Below are 17,487 nucleotides of genomic sequence, written 5' to 3' on the forward strand. Positions count from 1 at the left end.
GTATACTAGCAAAATAGGATGTGGGCGACTGTCCCATCTCTGACACCAGGTCGATGGGTTGACAAAATCAGATGGGCTGGATGTGACCAGTATGAGATTTGACATGTCAGAATATAGGGTGTGCTCAGCCGTCCTACTATAATTAGTAGGTAACACGGAGAACGAGATCATCATTACTTCTCCTGTTATAAATACCAGGTTCTCTATTTACATTTACATTCATTCATTCACACCAATATCACAACCATCACTTGGTTACATTGGTTCTTGGCTTGAATCATTCACTGACTTAAGCATCGGAGTGGCCACGCCGGACACTCCTCCGACGCCCATTCACGAGTTCATCTCCCTGTCTGCGGGACACAGTGGAAGCAATAGCTCACAGATCCATCTACCTTGCTCATTTTCCTGAACAATATTATTGATTCGATCCGGTGGAAGCACCCGACCCTGCTCATCCATTTCACTAGGATCGCATCATGTATATTATTGAGGTGATACATACCTAATGAATATTCTGAAATATATCAAAATCGTATATTCAGCTATATTTTACCGGCTACTATGTATCTTAAATCATGAATTAACCGGAGAGTGTGCATCCGTGGTTGGGGATTTGGTACGGTGGGAGCCACGTTATCAGAATTCAGATAACGTGCCTCACCAAACCCCAATTCATGTCCCTATCAATCAAAGAAAAAAATTTACATGTTTTATTTTCAAATTATTATTATTTAAGTCAAGGGCTTTTATATATATAATAAAACTGAGTGGGAAAAATTCAGAGAAAAAGGGAAAAAATATTTATTTTGAAAATAATATATGTAATATTATTATTGAATATAATCCACGTGTACTGTCTAAGATAATATTATTATTATTGATAATGGTTGGTTTGTCTATTCATCCAATTGACCAAAACGAGAGAGGGTTCTTCTTTGAATTCAACATTTGACAAATTGAATGTCACCAACGGTCGATCTAGAGCGTACGTGGCACTGAGTCATTCATTTTATCCACTTCGCAATGTTGCCATTTACAGACATGTTTTCGAGTAAACAATAATAGTAAAACTAGACAAATTTCCACATCTTTGAAACTTTTATGACACGGTGACACGTACTGATCGAGTCACCCGTGATCGTTTTATTCGGACAACGCCATTCTTTGATACCGAGATTGCGATGTTTCATACCGTGGTGAGGTCAGTATTTTATTAGTCGACGCACGTTTTGCGTATTTGTACAGTTTCGATTTTTTTTATTAAAAAAAATACTTTCTTGGAATTTAATTAGTTGGTTTTATATATATTATGAAAATAGGGGTAAATGTAGAAATGAACTAAATGAAACCGAATGTTATTAAAATTTTAATACTCAAATTAACGAAGAATTTTTTTATTAAAAAAAAAAACTCTTTAATTGATGTTCATACTCATGATACAAGTAAATATACGGAGATTCTTATGATGCAAGATAAATGTAGTTGTGCACACTTTATTAATGGTTAAATTTGTTTCTTGTTGATTATATTTTTAAACTTGTTTCTAGATGAACTGCTTAATATAAATAATATTATCATGTCAGTTAGATATCAATATTTAATATCTTTAGTTTGTTCAAATCAAATAATTATTACTTGAGGTAGATCTATCCGTCCATTGTAGTTGTATGATACAAGACGATGCGGGAATCCATCTACAACATAGGTTATGAGATATGATTTCCTTTTCGTGTCTGGATCAACTAATGTATAATATTTGTACGAATTGGAAAATAAAGGATTTGGAATATCGTTTTCAGGAGCTTCGGATGGAATCATAGAAGAGCTCAACCTTTCGTTGCGTATTGGTTTATGATATCCCGGAAAGGACTCGGATAATTCTTGGACTCGGGAAAAAAAAAAACTTAACCGAGCCAAATTATAATTTGCTCCAAAGAGTAGAGCATTGATAAAATTTAGACAGGGTCATCTATCCCGGACAATTTCTCTCGCCCGACCAAGGTATTCTCGCCCGACCAGGGTACTCTCACTCGACCAAGATCCTCTAGCCCGACCAAGGTCTTCTAGCACAGACAGGATCCTCTAGCACGGACAGGGTACTCTCGCTTGACCAGATTCCTCTAGCCCGATCAGGGTCCTCTAACACAGACATGTCCTCTAGCCCGAACATGGTACTCTCATTCGACCAGGGTACTTTATCCTGGCCAGGGTCCTCTCGTCCTGCCAGAGTCCTCTAGCCCAGCAAGGGTCCTCTAGCCTAGATAGGGTTCTGATCCTCACTCCCGACCAGGGTTCAGGTCACTTAATCACCAGTTTGGGCCCACGAGTATGGGCCACCATACCTACTGACAAAAGACATGGCATTGACAGTCATCAGAAGACAGGGCATGTACATATGTCTAATCAGGAACAATGTACATGCACTGTAATCGAGGTCATCTTCTCACCTATAAATATCAGGTATGCTTAGTTGAGAGACATGACAATCTACTATATTCAATAAATTCTCTCTCTTGGTGAATCTTGTATTGACTTGAGCTTTGGAGTGGCTAAGCCAGAAACCACTACAAGAAATTTGAGAATCAACAACACACATACGACAACGGTTTTAACTAAAACCGTTGTTAAAAAACTTTTAACAACTGTTTTAACTAAAACCGTTGTCGTAGATCATTTTTTAAGCAAAAGACAACGGTTTTTATAAAACCTAAAAACCGTTGTCTTTTGATGATCAAAGACAACGGTTTTTAGGGTCAATAAGAACGGTTCTGTAAAACCGTTGTCTTTGAACGTTTATGACAACGGTTTCATGAACCGTTGTCTATTAGCGTGTTTTTTTGGACAATCGACAACGGTTTTCGAAAACCGTTGTCGATTAGGGTGTTTAGAATAAAACACAACGTTATTTAGCGACGGTTTTCATGAAAACCGTCGCTAATGTTAGCGACAAAGTTAACTAAACCGTCGCTAAAGTTAGCAACAGTATCATGTTAAACCTTCGCTAATTTGAACTTAGCGACGGTTCCAGATTACACCGTCGCTAATTGTAGCGACGGTCTGAACCGTCGCTAATTGTAGCGACGGTTTAGCTAAAACCGTTGCTGATATTTGCGACTGTTGAAAGACAACCGTCGCAAATTTCAAAAATTCGTTCCCGCCAAACTTTTCCCTCCATTTTCTTCTACTGCTCTCTATAAATACCTGTAAATTCGCTCCATTTTCTTCCACTTCACTACACAACACTTAAAATTTTTCTCACTTACACGATTTTACAACTTCACAACACTTAAAATTTTTATCTCTTACACGATTTTACTACTTCACAACACTTAAAATTTTTATCTCTTACACGATTTTATCACTTCACAACACTTAATTTTTTTATCTCTTATACGACTGTACCAATTCACAACACAGATTTATCAAATTCTTAATTTTTTTTTATTTTACCTAAAATATTAGCGACGGAACTCATATAAACCGTCGCTACGTAGCGGCGGTTTTGCACATGAATACTGTCGCTAAATGTAGCGACAGTTTATACATGCTTTCCGTCGCAACTATAATTTGCGACGGTTGTCAAAACCGTCGCAAATTGTAGCTACGACATCGGTTTTCATTTGTGACGGTTTTGAAAACCGTCGCAAATTGTAGCTACGACAACGGTGAAAAATCGTTGTCTTTGAGCGAACCATTTAACAACACTGGCTTTAACAACAGTTTTAAAAAGGCTACGACAATGGTTAAAAACCTTCCTTGTAGTGAAAAACCATATGACATTTTTCTTGTAGTGAACCTTCCTTTATACTTTGTGTAAATAATTAATATATGAATTTAAAATTCATCTATTATTTCATTATTAATATTAAAACTATTATCAAAATCTATGAATTTCAAATTCATCACTCCAAATACAACGTAAGATTATTGTTATGTTCAAATAAGGGTCTCAATAAATCAAGGAGAGAGGCGATAATACTGACTAAAACTAAACATATTGAAATTTTTTGTTTACTTCAATTTTCCAATGTGAAATCTTGATTTTTTTTTCCCTTTGTCATTGGCATAGCTTGTCTAGTCAAATCTAAAGAATCTTGTTCTAAGCGAACATGGGAGTCAATTTATCAATGATCTGTATATAGTTAAGTAATTTAAGACCAAAAAAATTAACACGGTCATCTGATAGAATAAACTTAAAATATTGCATATGATGATAATTATTATGCCACCTAATGATCTGTGTCCAAATATTTTAAGAGTTTTTGGTACGATATTGGGACGTGATCTTAGGAAGCGAGAAAGTTTAGGGGGAGTAGGAAGATTGTTTTGCAATTGGGTAAAGCACTTCCAAGGCATGAGGGAGGTTGATGAAGAAGTAGTAGTGTTTGCAAAACTTTACGTTGCTAGGGAAACACTCGAGGAACTTGGAGTTAGAGCGAGCTGAGGCGTAAAAGTAGTTGTCCTCTGGTGTTTAAATGGATGTGGTAAAACCTACTTATGCGTTAGAAAAAAGAATGAACGGGAAAGAGAAGCCCACCCTCAACTTAGTCTTTGTAGAAGGTATAAAAACATTTGGGGGGATAGATGGGGGCGCTGGTCGGGGTAAGGGCGCGGATCTCGAAGTCATCGGGGATAAGACCTATAACTCAGGGTTGGAGGATCATGTTGGGCATAAAAATGCTAGGCAGTTTGGGGTACTCCCTACCCGACGAGCTCCTCATAGTCATGGGTGAAGAGGAAAAAGTCAAAAACCCTCAGGTGGAATTCTACATTATTCTTTCTTTTTAAAAAAATTTTGATGGTGATTAATAGAATGGTAAATTGAGAAGTGAATGAGAGACAGGTTGCCCCTTTGGGCGGTTTGTCGTGTTGCGGGGACACGTGCTTTTTGGTATCAACTGTGGCCTACTCGGACAGTTGGTCGGTTGATAGAATACGATGTTTCGGGTATTGAACCACCGATGCCGACAAATCTATTTAGAAATTTTTTTCTCCATGTGACAGGTTTTATCTTATTTCTCCTTTCCCGCTTCAGTATAGAGCGCTGTGCTTAATTTGGGGAGATTAAAAAAAGGAAAAGATGGATCCCAAACAACACCAATAATGATATATACGTTGGTGTGTGGGCCTGCAACTCCCTAATGCAGACGTGGTGGGGTTACCGTTTTCCTCATGATTCCACATTATTATAGCGAGAACTGTTGGTTAATTCGAGGGGACCAAAGGAACGGAGAGAGATTACTCAATTTCAAACATGTTCACTCTCATTCCAAGGTCTCGGGAAATGATATGGAACCATTGTTAATTGAGTACGTACGCAGCTTGGAATAGACCAGATCGAAAAGTTGCGGAGTCTGTCGCTTCCGCCACAAAAATAGCTCATAGTCTCAACTTGACCGAATCCAACCACACACGGGGTGAATATGTATGTATAATATCGGTGTATTCGATAGTTTCAATGGGTATAAACGGTAACATTAGCCTGATCAAGGCCGTGGGGCCATAAGGAAACATTGATCACGATGGATCATGGCATATAGAAAACTAGAGGCGATAATAATAGACATGCACGTATTCAGGAAAAAATTCAAATAGTGAAGTACACATTTCTCAAACCCATTCCCTGAGCCACAAAAATTTACCTATTTAATAACTCTCCCATCTTATTACTGAAACCTGTTGATCTTAAAGTTCAGTCAGTCCTATACTACGTACCATGAATGATTACAGCTTCAAAGTGAAGCGTCCGCGCTGAGGAATCCCTTGGACGGTTCGCAGGCGCTCCAACTTGCTGTGCATCCAAGACTTTGGTTTAATAACCAATTATCGAAGTACTTTGCAGGCGAGAATATGCTCAAGGAAAGCAGGTGCAGGACCAAAATCATTGCTGCAACGAAAACGATTTTAATGATAAAGAGATCTTTCAATAGACAAAAGCAGGGAATGATTCCATTCAAAATAATTTGCTACTTAATTTTTTGCTCAAAAAATTAAGTACATTTTTTGTTATATATTTTCCTAAGGTTGGTTTTTTTTATTTGGCACCGGCTTAATTATTAATTCTAGCACATAAAAATACGTATTCCACATTTTTCAGAATATACCCATATTTGTTTTAATGGTTATATAGAAATTCAAATTTCATAAATAATATAGCACGAAGATCTCTTTTCATATGAAAATTTCCTTTGATTTCAAGTATATTAGGATTAGTGAGAGAGAACCATTGAGCAATAAATATTGTTCGGTTTTTGAAATATTGAATAAGAAATTAAATCAAGTACTTTAGTCTTTTCAAACAAAACAGAAAACACTAAAAATAATCCATCTAAAACTGACTAAACATTTTATAAAACATTTAAAAGATATGTAATGATATACAAGTTCAATATATAAAAATGTTCGTTTGAAAATTTTTATCGAACACTTTGTAAACAAAATTTTGGTATTTTTATAGAACACATAAAATGGTTTAACAATGTCTACAAAATAACAACATTACGTGTGTTATAAAGTAAAGAGACATTAAGTTTTGATAAACTGAAATTCGAATTCAACAACCAAATACACATTTTTAGCGAATGTCTACTAAAACAAGCGGATTCTGTTATGCTGAAATTTTCAAGCTAGCTTCCCAAAACTTTCTACTCTTGATTTACCAACTACATATATACTTGACGAATTATGATAACAATATAATAACAAGTTTTATTATTATCAAAATCAAAATTGTTAGCATTTCCAAAACCCAACAAAATATTTATCTACGTTGCTGAATATATATAGAGATCACATATATCTCTTACTTTTAGTTTTTTTTTATAACATTAACGAGACATGTAACGCCCGCAAATTAATATAACTTTAATCACAACTCTGATCGACCAAAAGGACATCTTCGAGAGGTAATAATTGATGTTTAATGTGTTTTAAAGGTCTAGATCCGATTAGGAATGAATCGAGTACTAAAACGATGGCGAAACGAAAATACCGGCATGAAGGCTCTCTCTTGGCATTCTCGCGCCGTCGCACGTACATGCAGCGATGCGCTGCCTGCACGTCTTTCATATCTACAGCTTATAACTTCCGGCACAAAACTCTTTCCTCGTACCAAAGTTCTTTATTTAAAATATCTCGATGAAAACAATGATACTATACGCTGAAAATTTAAATAAATAACTTTCTTAAACATTTATATCTCAGATTATTATTGTTTTTTCAATTATGTCGGTGAGAGCTATATTTACAAATACATATACAAGTTATATACCTAAAATTAAACATTTACTATATCAGGAATATAAATGAAAAAAAACATGCAAGTTATAATACTAAAAATTACATATTTCATTGTTAAAAAAACAAAAAAGAGAAAAATGCAAATTATAGGACAAAAAATGTGATTACCCCTTTATTTTTTCTTCACAATTCACATCTAGATAGTTTTGAAATATCATATAAATATATAAAATTTGGTTCATAAAAATCTCTTGCTCTATTAAGCATTAAGTAACAAGAGATAATGGCGAAATATTTAAATTTCCGAAAATAAATAAATAATTTTTCGTTTTGGAATGAAATTTATCATTAAACCACACGGACTATATTTATAAACTAAATATTTGCACCAAATATAGTATTATTAATTCAATTAGTATTATTTGTCCTCTAATATCGATCCATCCAATAATTAAGATCTAATTCAACATCTCATAATCCTATCACATGATCAAGCACAATCGGAAATTATTAGTTTTGGCTCAAAAGATGCTAAAGTGATCAACCGCACTCCTAAAGTATCGCCACCAAATACATCATCATCATCGTAGAGTTTCATACATAGTTTTGATATGATACACAACCGTCAAGCATACGCTAATGTATCAACATATGTCCCTAGGAGTCTGCCAAACAATGACAATGTTTTCTTAATAAAAACAAACAAACAATGCACCGCAGTATCAGTTGGTGGTTAGTACGTACCTTTGCTTGATGGTGAACGATGGTTGAGGTATCGCCTTCGGGGTCGATACCCAATCTCTCTCTGTCGTGTAACTTTCCCTAACTTGTTGATCACTCGAGTGAAGTACACACATACATATAGCCCGTCGATATATAGAGTTTAGAAGTGATCATCAGAGTTCGCCAAACCGAATCTAAATGGCTTCGAAAGTGGTAATGATCATTGTCCTCGTTCTGGATCTCATTGCTTTTGGGTTGGCTGTTGCCGCTGAGCATAGAAGAAGTACTGTAAGTTCTTATATATTTAGTCCCTTCCTTTCTTCAAACACCTGAATTCAAATGAGTTATTGCTCCATCTGCGAACTTTATGCTGTGTCTTGTATTTGTCCTTGATTAGTTTATGCACTGAATAGAAATGTGTTCTCATATATATATATCAAGTTCGAATGTCTTTACAGAAGTTGTTATTTTAAATATCTCACGATATAAAAAATGTAGATGCATATGACATATAAGCAAATAAACTAAATATTATTTATTATGTTCTCAAGTATAATGTTTAGAAATATAATTTTAATAATTATACATAATGAAAAAACTAAACCAAACAATACTGAACGTCGTTTCATCTTTTTTGAGATTCTTTCTGGAGTTTGGGGAGGTCAGGGATGAGTTGCCAACAGTCATTTTGAGATAGCTTCGAATTCCAGTTTCAGGAGACGAAGCCACAATTTTCATTCAAGTTCACAATTGCCCAACATCAACAACCAAGAATCTAGCTGAAGTTAATCCCAGATGATCTCAAATCTGAAAATCCTGAAATAGATATGCCTTTTCGGATCTGTTAATTAGAGGGTATTAACAAGTTATTCTACTTTTTTTTGGTCATCCTGATTTTTCGTGTTGTATCATGTTTATACAGCCTTCAACGAAAAACGGGATGCTTCATCCTTTGCAGATAATGTAATGCCATGCCTCAGGCTTCAGATGTAATACTACCGGTATCACTGCTTCTTATTAATGTCAGAAAACTTTTAACTTTTGACAGGGAATATCGAAGCCTGATAGCGAGATCAATTATAACTATTGTGTTTATGACTCGGACATCGCAACCGAATACGGCGTCGGTGCGTTTTTATTCCTTATGGCCAGTCAAGTACTTATCATAGTCACGACCAAATGTTTCTGCTGCGGAGATCCACTGAAACCAGGTGGTTCAAGGGCTTGTGCCGTTCTTCTTTTCATCATCTGCTGGTACGTACGCATACGCTCCTTGCACATGCAACATTAATTAACTCTGTGAGAATCAGCAATATTGAGGTAGAATCTTTTAGAGAATCGACGAAGCTTACGAAATTAATATTTTATTAATCACCAAACAATCTTTTGTTTAGTGCAGGGTAACATTCTTCATTGCGGAGGTTTGCTTGTTGGCTGGTTCGGTGAGAAATGCTTATCACACAAAATATAGAACTGACTTTTTTGAGAACCCGCCTTCCTGCGAGACTGTTCGAAAGGGAGTCTTTGCAGCAGGAGCGGCTTTCATTTTTTTCACGGCCCTGATCTCAGAGTTCTTTTACTATAGTTATTCGAGGGCCCGGGGAAGTTTCGGTCCTTATGGAGGCGAAGCAGGAGTTGGCATGGCCGCATATAAGTGAACCAGATTAGTCTCCTACTGATAAGGGCATTGATGCTGATTTTTCTTTATTCAAATAAGATTACTTCAAGTAAAAACAGAGAGATTTCTTTACCTATACATTTAGTAGATGTTATGCAGTACCACTTGTTTTTCTTTATTCAAATAAGATATGAAACGAGATGCAAGAACCATGCGGTGTGTTTGCCTTGTTCAAGAAAGGAGTACATTGGCGAGTGCTAGGTAGGCAGACAGGAGTAAATAGTTGAACTAAGTTTGAAAAAGTGGTAATAAAGTTTGATATTTATTGTTGGGAACCTTACTCTAGATGTTCTATGCAATACGCAATTTGATTTGTCTCCTTTCCTGGATACCAGTGGTAGGCATATAATTGTCGAAAATGTTTAAACCACAACGGGTACTGAATCCGACATTGAAAGAGGGGGGTAAACAATTAATTTATATATTTTATATGATTTTTTTTATCCTGACCTTTTATTTTCGTAATAAAATTCAAATATTATAATTATCTATAAAGGCGATCATAGATTATGAACAACATATGTTACGTTTACTGTATTATTTATTGCAGATGCCTTCACTATATTGATATTGTCCCCTAAATATTGAGACGAAAAGGTGAGGAGACCACAAAGTGTCTAAATTTTAGGACCCAGTCCTTATAACACTGATTTTTTTTCGTAAATACTCAAAAAGTAAACAATATACACAAACTTCATGTATGTATAAAGAAAACTAGAGTTCATAACCTGGAAATCTAGCCTGAGATGGGTCGTTCATGTCCAGAAAGAGATAAGCCATTCCTCCAATGCCTTCGAACAGCGAGTGGGGTCGATCACCTCCATGCATAATACCCTCGGATATGGAAGTCTGAGCCCTATCATGAGAAAAGCAAGCAAATGCTTTGGCTCTGTACAGGAACTTTGGGTTGCCTGTTAATTGGTATAGCGAAAGAAATACGTAGGTATTTCCACTGATGCCGTGGCAAATTCCCACTCGTTTAAGTAGACCTCGATTCCAGACCACTTCCCCTGCATTTATTGCTGCGTATAGAAACTCTTCACTCCCAAAAACCTGGTAAATTAATTAAATGATTACTGATGTTGGACTAAAAAAAGCTGGTACTTTAAATGCAAGACTCTTCAAGAAAAGCTTTGAATAAAATTTACTTCCATGGAGGTAGAGGATGAATTCAAGTTCATTCTCTTATGAAGCTGTCCACCATATGCTACAGTCCCAGAAGAAGCTTCATTTTTTTTAAACAATTCCTTCAAATTAATATTTTTATCTCATACCAATTATATTTATCACGTTTCTCACTGTTTACAATCTAATTGGAGAAAACAAACGATGCTATTTCCGATCAAACCTATGTTTGTCAAACTGAATTTCATACCCAAAATTAAAAAGATTAGAGCATGAGAGGGGCTACTCTGTGATATTTTCAGAGAGCAAATGTAATCATTATTTTGTCACCTATTAATTTCTTCCCCTCATTGCGCCAGTTTACAGGTTTTGTTACCGGGTCAGATATAAAATATAAAATGGAACAAAATGTACCTTGGCTGCTTTCACGAGAGTAAGTGCAATACCAGGAGCCCCATGGCACCAATGCACAAGCCTATCCTTTTCACTTCGTTCACTTGAAGGATAATTTCCACTAGGGAAACAATTTTTTATCATGTAGCGGAGTGTGCCCTTTACATGCTCCACTTCATCTGCCTTCAGATCCATATCCATTAACATGTACATAATCCCAGCTAACCCATGGGCTGCTCCCCAATATTTTTTTCCATGCCATTCATACATCAAAGGACATAATCCTGTAGCCAATTTTCGACCAGATTTGATGATTTCATCAGTAACAGCCCTCTGATAAAATTTAATTAAAGCAATTAGGCTGTCTTATGCTTGCAAAAGAAACTCAACCGTACTACTCTGAAAAGGGTATACCATTCTAGCGGTAGATATGGTGCCTTCACCGATATTTTTGTTTAAGAAAGAGCATGCCCACAAGAACCCTGCTCTCCCATACAGAATTTCATTTGGAAGATCCTTAGAAAGCTTGATCTGAACTCAAACATTGAAACGATAAAAACATTGAAATACAAAGGGAAAAGCTGGAAAAGTTGCTTTAAACACAGAGCAACAGACTGATGAAATACCTGATTGAATTGTGTCAAGTATCGTTGACATAAGTGTTCATCGCCAATATGCTTTGCTACTACTGCACCAAGAGCACAGACACCAGCTACCCCACATATGAAAGTCACACGGCTGCAAATATAACTCTTCAGTTTTTTTTGTGTGGACTTTTGTGGCGAACCAAGATGAAACATGTGTCTAATTGGAGATGACCTCCAATTAAACGGGAAACAAGAAGATCTAACTTCATATACTCAGAATGATCAATCCCTTCAAAATCTGAATTGTGCTAACACGTGGAGCAATTTTGGTCGATGAGTTTAAATCTAAATTACCATAATTACTGGACTTTTAAGATTTTCAAATTTCAACGTGCTTCTCTATTTCTTTTAACTAGGCAATATAGATGTTTCAAGGGCCAGAACACTAGACAATGCTCCCAAATACCAAATTCTTGATTTCTGACTAAGTTATCATATCCCATAGTACTAAAGAGTACTAAAACCATCAAAACACGAAAAACTATTTTAGTTTTTTCAGTCATCGGGTCAATTGCTCTGCACCTAGCTACTGTGACACAAAAAGCTCAACAATTGACGCAAGTAGGGAAAATCACCAGTCCAGGGACAACATATTTCATCCACAAACTCATACTTCCATCCATATAGAGAGGAAAATTGACTTCACCTCGAGCCACGGGAGGCAGAATCACACGCCTTAATGATGTCAGAGCAAAGAGCAAGATCATCCTTATCTTTGGTCACTTGATATGCTTTAAACAATAAGAAAGCAGTCCCCAGAGAACCAGTGTACAGATCAAAATCATCAACACGCTTTCCTTTAGCGACCCAGGTCTCATTCACGATCTAAAAGAAGCACCCCACAAGTCAAGAAATTTAATAGTAGAAACAAAGAAAATGAGCATAATAGTAATGTTTTTTTCTTCTTCGGCAGGGAAAGATAGCATTTAACAAACAAATGATGATTAAAAGATATCATTCTTAGGGTTACTATTTCTTTGAGGTATAAAGCTTCTTTCGTGAGGCCTTGACACAGGCTTCTGAATGGGAGATGGAGAAGTTTGGTGAGTGAATCCGAGGCAGGAACCGCGTCTGATTCTAGTGGTGGAATTTCCGGGATATAATCTGGCATTTCGTTTGGAAATAAACGATCAGCCATGCCTTTCTTCGAGATGTTTGGATTGTTCGTTGTTGATCACGGAGCCAATCGGAGGAGGAGAGATGCTAGGCGGCTGTGGGTGGCGGTGGACTCAGGAATCAGGATGGTCGAAAGAAGCTCTCTAATCGAACAGACTCACCGTGGATCGATTCGGTTTTGGGTAGAGCCGGTTCAACTAGCAATTAATATATGATTGATTTTTTATTTAATTAATTATTATTTTTTCACATTTGTGCTGACTTGAGATCATGTGTAAAAATATGTTAAAAATTAAGATTAAAAAATGAAGAATTTTTGTTATTTGACATTTTATATATAACTAGATGCACGATCATGAATGTTTGGAATTCATATTATGCAATGAGACATTATTTATGTTAATTCGATTTGTAAAATGATATAACATCGATCTATTTCTGACATCATATTTATACTTAACAATTCTAACTTGTATTAAGAATACGATTGATATTATTACTAATATCAATATTAATATCATCAACAAAAGTTATCTAAGATCTTATTTAGAAATATCGTAATGAAAAGAACTATTTTCTTATATAAATTTTTTTAAGTTTCGTCAACTTTTTAATTAGTTTTGGGCTAAGAATTTTTTTTAAATTGAAAGTAAATATATATTTAAATATTAAAATGGTATCACGAGATTTTTTTTTAATTTTCCATAACATTTAAATTACTCTCAAATGACTATCCTACCCTTATTAACTGTCGGTGTGCTCACTTTATCAGTCAATGTCACCCACCACTCATTTTAGAGAGACTCCGCGCACTGCACTACCATCAGCTTCCACGACCAAGACTTGAAAGCATTTCCGAGCTCCCTTTTGCTCAGGGGAATCTCAGATAGAGGAATTCAGGTGAGCTGCTCCAAATGTCCTCGCTGCAGGTGACGAGATCTTCCTTCTAATCGATACGGATCAATGTATCTACAGCCGTAACAGATCTGCCAAGCCCAAGGTTTTTCTCGCTAATTTTTTCTAATCAGTAGTCACCATTGTCTTTAATTGGGGCCTATTTTATGGTTTCTGCATTTCTCAATTCTCTATTTTCAGCTTCAAATGTTATGTTTTGGCGATTGTGGCATCAGGGAAAAGGAACAAAGAAAGAAAATGTTGAGTCGTTCTTCATTTACTTTTCCGAGGAATGGAGGTTTCAGGCCGGAAAATTTAGGTCAAAATGCGTTGGCGATGATAGGGAACCTCTGCTTCTCTTTATTTGTCATCGGGGTCTTGATTTTCACTATAATTGCGGCAACGTATGAGCCTGAAGATCCATTGTTCCACCCTTCCACGAAGATAACTACTTTCCTCACATCAGAATCCAGTGCCACCTTTAAATCTGATATCGCTGTAGTGAAGACCGGGGAAGACTTTGTAGCTTCCAATCAAACTGCATTTGCAACTTTTATAAACATCACTGATGTTGAATCTGCTGCCCTCAGTGAAGTTGGAGATCCTGATATTGTTTCTGAGACAACTGTTTGCAGGGTCAACGATCCCATTGACTGTCGTGATCCAGATGTTTTCCATTTAATGATGCGGTCTGCCATTGAGTACTTCAAGGACATTCACTTTTACCGGTTTGGAAAGCCTGTTCCAGGGAGTTTTGAACATTCTTGCCACATGGCATGGCGATTCAGGCCCAAGGAAGGCAAGGCTGCTGCGTTTTACAAGGATTATAGGAGTTTTATGCTTGAGAGATCTGATAATTGTACTCTCAGCGTAGTTAAGATTGGTGACTATCATTCGGGTGGGAATGCGCGGAAGAGGAAGAGGAAGAGGAAGGGAAAGAACGAGGAAAAGGATAAGGAGGTGTTCGAGAAGGTGCCTCCAAAGGTGGAGGTTAACCCTATTGCCTTACCAGAAGTTGGGGAAACTGTTAACGACGCACTTCCTGAGGTGGAATCAGAGGGTTCGTTCAGTCGTGGAAGGTATTTGATTTATTCTGGCGGAGGGGATAGGTGTAAGAGCATGCAACAATACTTGTGGAGTTTCATGTGTATGTTGGGGGAGGCGCAGTATTTAAATCGAACTCTGATCATGGATCTGAATTTGTGCTTGTCTAAGATATACAGTTCGTCTGGTCAGGATGAGGAAGGAAAAGATTTCAGGTTTTACTTTGACTTCGAGCACCTGATGGATTCGACATCTGTGCTGGACCAGACTCAGTTCTGGATGGACTGGAACAAGTGGCAGCTCAAAGATGGCTTAAATCTGCATCTCGTGGAGGATTTCAGGACCACGCCCATGAAGCTTTTTGCTGTCAAGGATACGTTAATTATGAGGAAGTTTGGCTCTGTGGAGCCTGACAATTACTGGTACCGTGTGTGTGAAGGTGAAGCAGAGTCAGTTATCCAACGGCCATGGCATATGATTTGGAAGAGTAGAAGGTTGTTGGACGTGGCATCAGCTATTGCGTCAAGAATGAACTGGGATTTTGACTCTGTTCACGTTGAGAGAGGTGAGAAAGCTAGCAACAAGGAGCTGTGGCCTAATGTCGATAGAGATACTTCACCAGAAGCTCTTCTGGCCAGTTTACCTGACAAAATTGAAGACGGAAGGAACCTTTATATTGCAACAAACGAACCAGAGGTTTCCTTCTTTGATTCTTTAAAAGACAAGTACTCCACACACTTTCTTGATGAATATAAATATCTGTGGGATCAAAATAGTGACTGGTATGAAGAAATGACAAAGCTGAATAAGGGAAATCCTGTCGAGTTTGATGGATACATGAGGGTTTCTGTGGACACCGAAGTGTTCTTGAGGGGCAAAATACAGATTGAAACTTTCAATGATCTCACAAAAGATTGCAAGGATGGTATCAATACCTGCACCTCTGCTAGCTAATATATCCATATTTCCCCGCCAACCTTTGGCGATGTGTACTCTTCAAGTGTTGCTTTTCTTTACGTCTTTTTTCCCCTTATTGATAGGTTAAATCAATCATTTTTCCAGATGCAAATTGCTGCCTTTGTTAGCCTTTGTATCTGGTGTTTTACTTTTCAATCTTCTTGCCCGCTACTTCTTCCACGATTTCTTGAATTTGTTATTTTTCTGGAAAATAAGAAACTAGACTGATACTTTATGCAATAGTATTGTTTGTCCCATAATTTGTATATATATATATATATGTATTTGTAGTTTCCAACAACACTTGCATTTTCTTGCATTATAAACTAGAAATCGTACGTTCTTTGCAAAAAATTTATCATCCATCTAATTATTTAGTTGTCACTTTCATTTAAGCTTAGTGATCTCGCATGGTCCGTAGCTTTGGCTAAAAGCACAAGAGAAAAATCTGCTGAAAAATGTACCGATGTTTGTAAAGGTCATAATTTTTCTGGAAAATAAAACTCAAATTACCTGATAAAGAGCCAAAAGTAGAATCTCACATTAAAATAATCTGTAATCAGTCAGCAATAAAGACTGTCATATATCAGTAATCTTTGTATATATTTAAATTCCCGAAAAGAGTGTCATGTGTCCACGTGTAAGACCTCAATTCAATTTTTTCGTCAGGTAATAATAAACACAGCATTTTTATGGCCTAAAATTCAGGATTAACCACAACCTGGGAGAAAATCTAAAATGAGAAAAAGTCAATAAAATAATTTATTTCTTTCATTGACATTATAAGAACAAATTTACCAGATTTCTAAGAATCTTGCAGCTCAAAATCTGTGCAGTTAAATTATATAAGCATGATTAATGCAATCCATTTATTAGTTATGTGTAACAAATTTTACAAAATCCATCCTTTTCGTGATGCATATTCCAATTATTCTTTGTTTCAAGATCGTCTAGCATATAAAATATTATTTCTTCTTTCCTCTGTTTCCAAGCCTCAATTCACGAATACTTTGCTGAAGTTTGGAGAAATAACAATGAACAAGGACTTTTCTCACGTTCCTTTCACGATTTAATTATGCCCTTCCTGTTGCAAATGCTCGAAAATAACGTATATAAATGTAGACGTTATATGGAAATATTCTTCTGACGAATGATTATACGTATATATATGCATGCATGTATATTTATATTAAGGAAAGAATGGAAGAAGGAGCACATGCAAGCGGAAAGCATGAGAAATCGAAGATAAATGTAGTGCCATTTCAAGTAAGAAAGAAGAACCATTGCCGCTCCTCATCCTCACTACCAACCTCACCAGCCCTGAGGAAGTCGGTAAGCACCAAATACAGCTGCTTGTGCTCACCAACCACGCATGCCGGTTCCTTCAGGTGTCGACGCCACAGAAACGAGGGTCTTTCCCACACTAGCATCTCTGTTGGTTCCAAGCTCTCCGAGTTAACCACCAAAATATGAAGAAACTTAACAGTTCAAATAGATTTACTGATCATATTACTCTGGACTTGCATATTGTTATAGCTTGTATATCATCCAGTTTATCAAACATGCTCAAATTCTACGAATCCCCAAGTTTATTTAAGATTCTTGTTGCAGCATTATCTTTCTACATTTAATAATTAGATGAAAATTTAGTGGCCGAGAAGTTTCTCT

At 36.6% G+C, this 17,487-nt stretch overlaps 3 protein-coding genes and 1 long non-coding RNA gene across 5 annotated transcripts; 2 read left to right on the forward strand and 2 right to left on the reverse strand.

Annotated features, from left to right (window-relative positions):
- Window positions 1-5,563: 5,563 nt before the first annotated feature.
- LOC142521711 (uncharacterized) lies at window positions 5,564-7,122 on the reverse strand. Its single transcript, XR_012814368.1, has 2 exons — window positions 6,995-7,122; window positions 5,564-5,890 (listed from the first exon to the last, which is right to left on the reverse strand). It is a non-coding gene; the product is annotated as an uncharacterized LOC142521711 (long non-coding RNA).
- An 886-nt stretch (window positions 7,123-8,008) lies between these two features.
- LOC142522562 (uncharacterized) lies at window positions 8,009-10,539 on the forward strand. The gene is made up of 3 exons (XM_075626017.1): window positions 8,009-8,253; window positions 9,014-9,219; window positions 9,365-10,539. The coding sequence occupies exons 1-3, from the start codon at window positions 8,164-8,166 to the stop codon at window positions 9,621-9,623; spliced, it is 555 nt and encodes a 184-aa protein (XP_075482132.1). The 5' UTR covers window positions 8,009-8,163; the 3' UTR covers window positions 9,624-10,539.
- Window positions 10,264-13,103, reverse strand: LOC142522561 (lanC-like protein GCR2). The gene is made up of 6 exons (XM_075626016.1): window positions 12,779-13,103; window positions 12,455-12,633; window positions 11,788-11,899; window positions 11,576-11,692; window positions 11,183-11,494; window positions 10,264-10,696 (listed from the first exon to the last, which is right to left on the reverse strand). Exons 1-6 carry the CDS (start codon window positions 12,944-12,946, stop codon window positions 10,358-10,360), a joined length of 1,227 nt encoding a protein of 408 aa, XP_075482131.1. The 5' UTR covers window positions 12,947-13,103; the 3' UTR covers window positions 10,264-10,357.
- A 606-nt stretch (window positions 13,104-13,709) lies between these two features.
- LOC142522360 (uncharacterized) lies at window positions 13,710-15,997 on the forward strand. 2 transcript variants are annotated; one of them, XM_075625689.1, is made up of 2 exons: window positions 13,710-13,924; window positions 14,020-15,997. In XM_075625689.1, the coding sequence occupies exon 2, from the start codon at window positions 14,026-14,028 to the stop codon at window positions 15,814-15,816; it is 1,791 nt and encodes a 596-aa protein (XP_075481804.1). In that variant the 5' UTR covers window positions 13,710-13,924; window positions 14,020-14,025; the 3' UTR covers window positions 15,817-15,997. The 2 variants fall into 2 exon arrangements, with proteins under 2 accessions (XP_075481804.1, XP_075481805.1); XM_075625690.1 differs by having other exon boundaries at window positions 13,711-13,924; window positions 14,055-15,997.
- The last annotated feature ends 1,490 nt before the right edge of the window (window positions 15,998-17,487 follow it).

Source organism: Primulina tabacum, chromosome 13 (genome assembly GCF_025594145.1).
Source record: "Primulina tabacum isolate GXHZ01 chromosome 13, ASM2559414v2, whole genome shotgun sequence".
NCBI classification, from domain to species: Eukaryota; Viridiplantae; Streptophyta; class Magnoliopsida; order Lamiales; family Gesneriaceae; genus Primulina; species Primulina tabacum.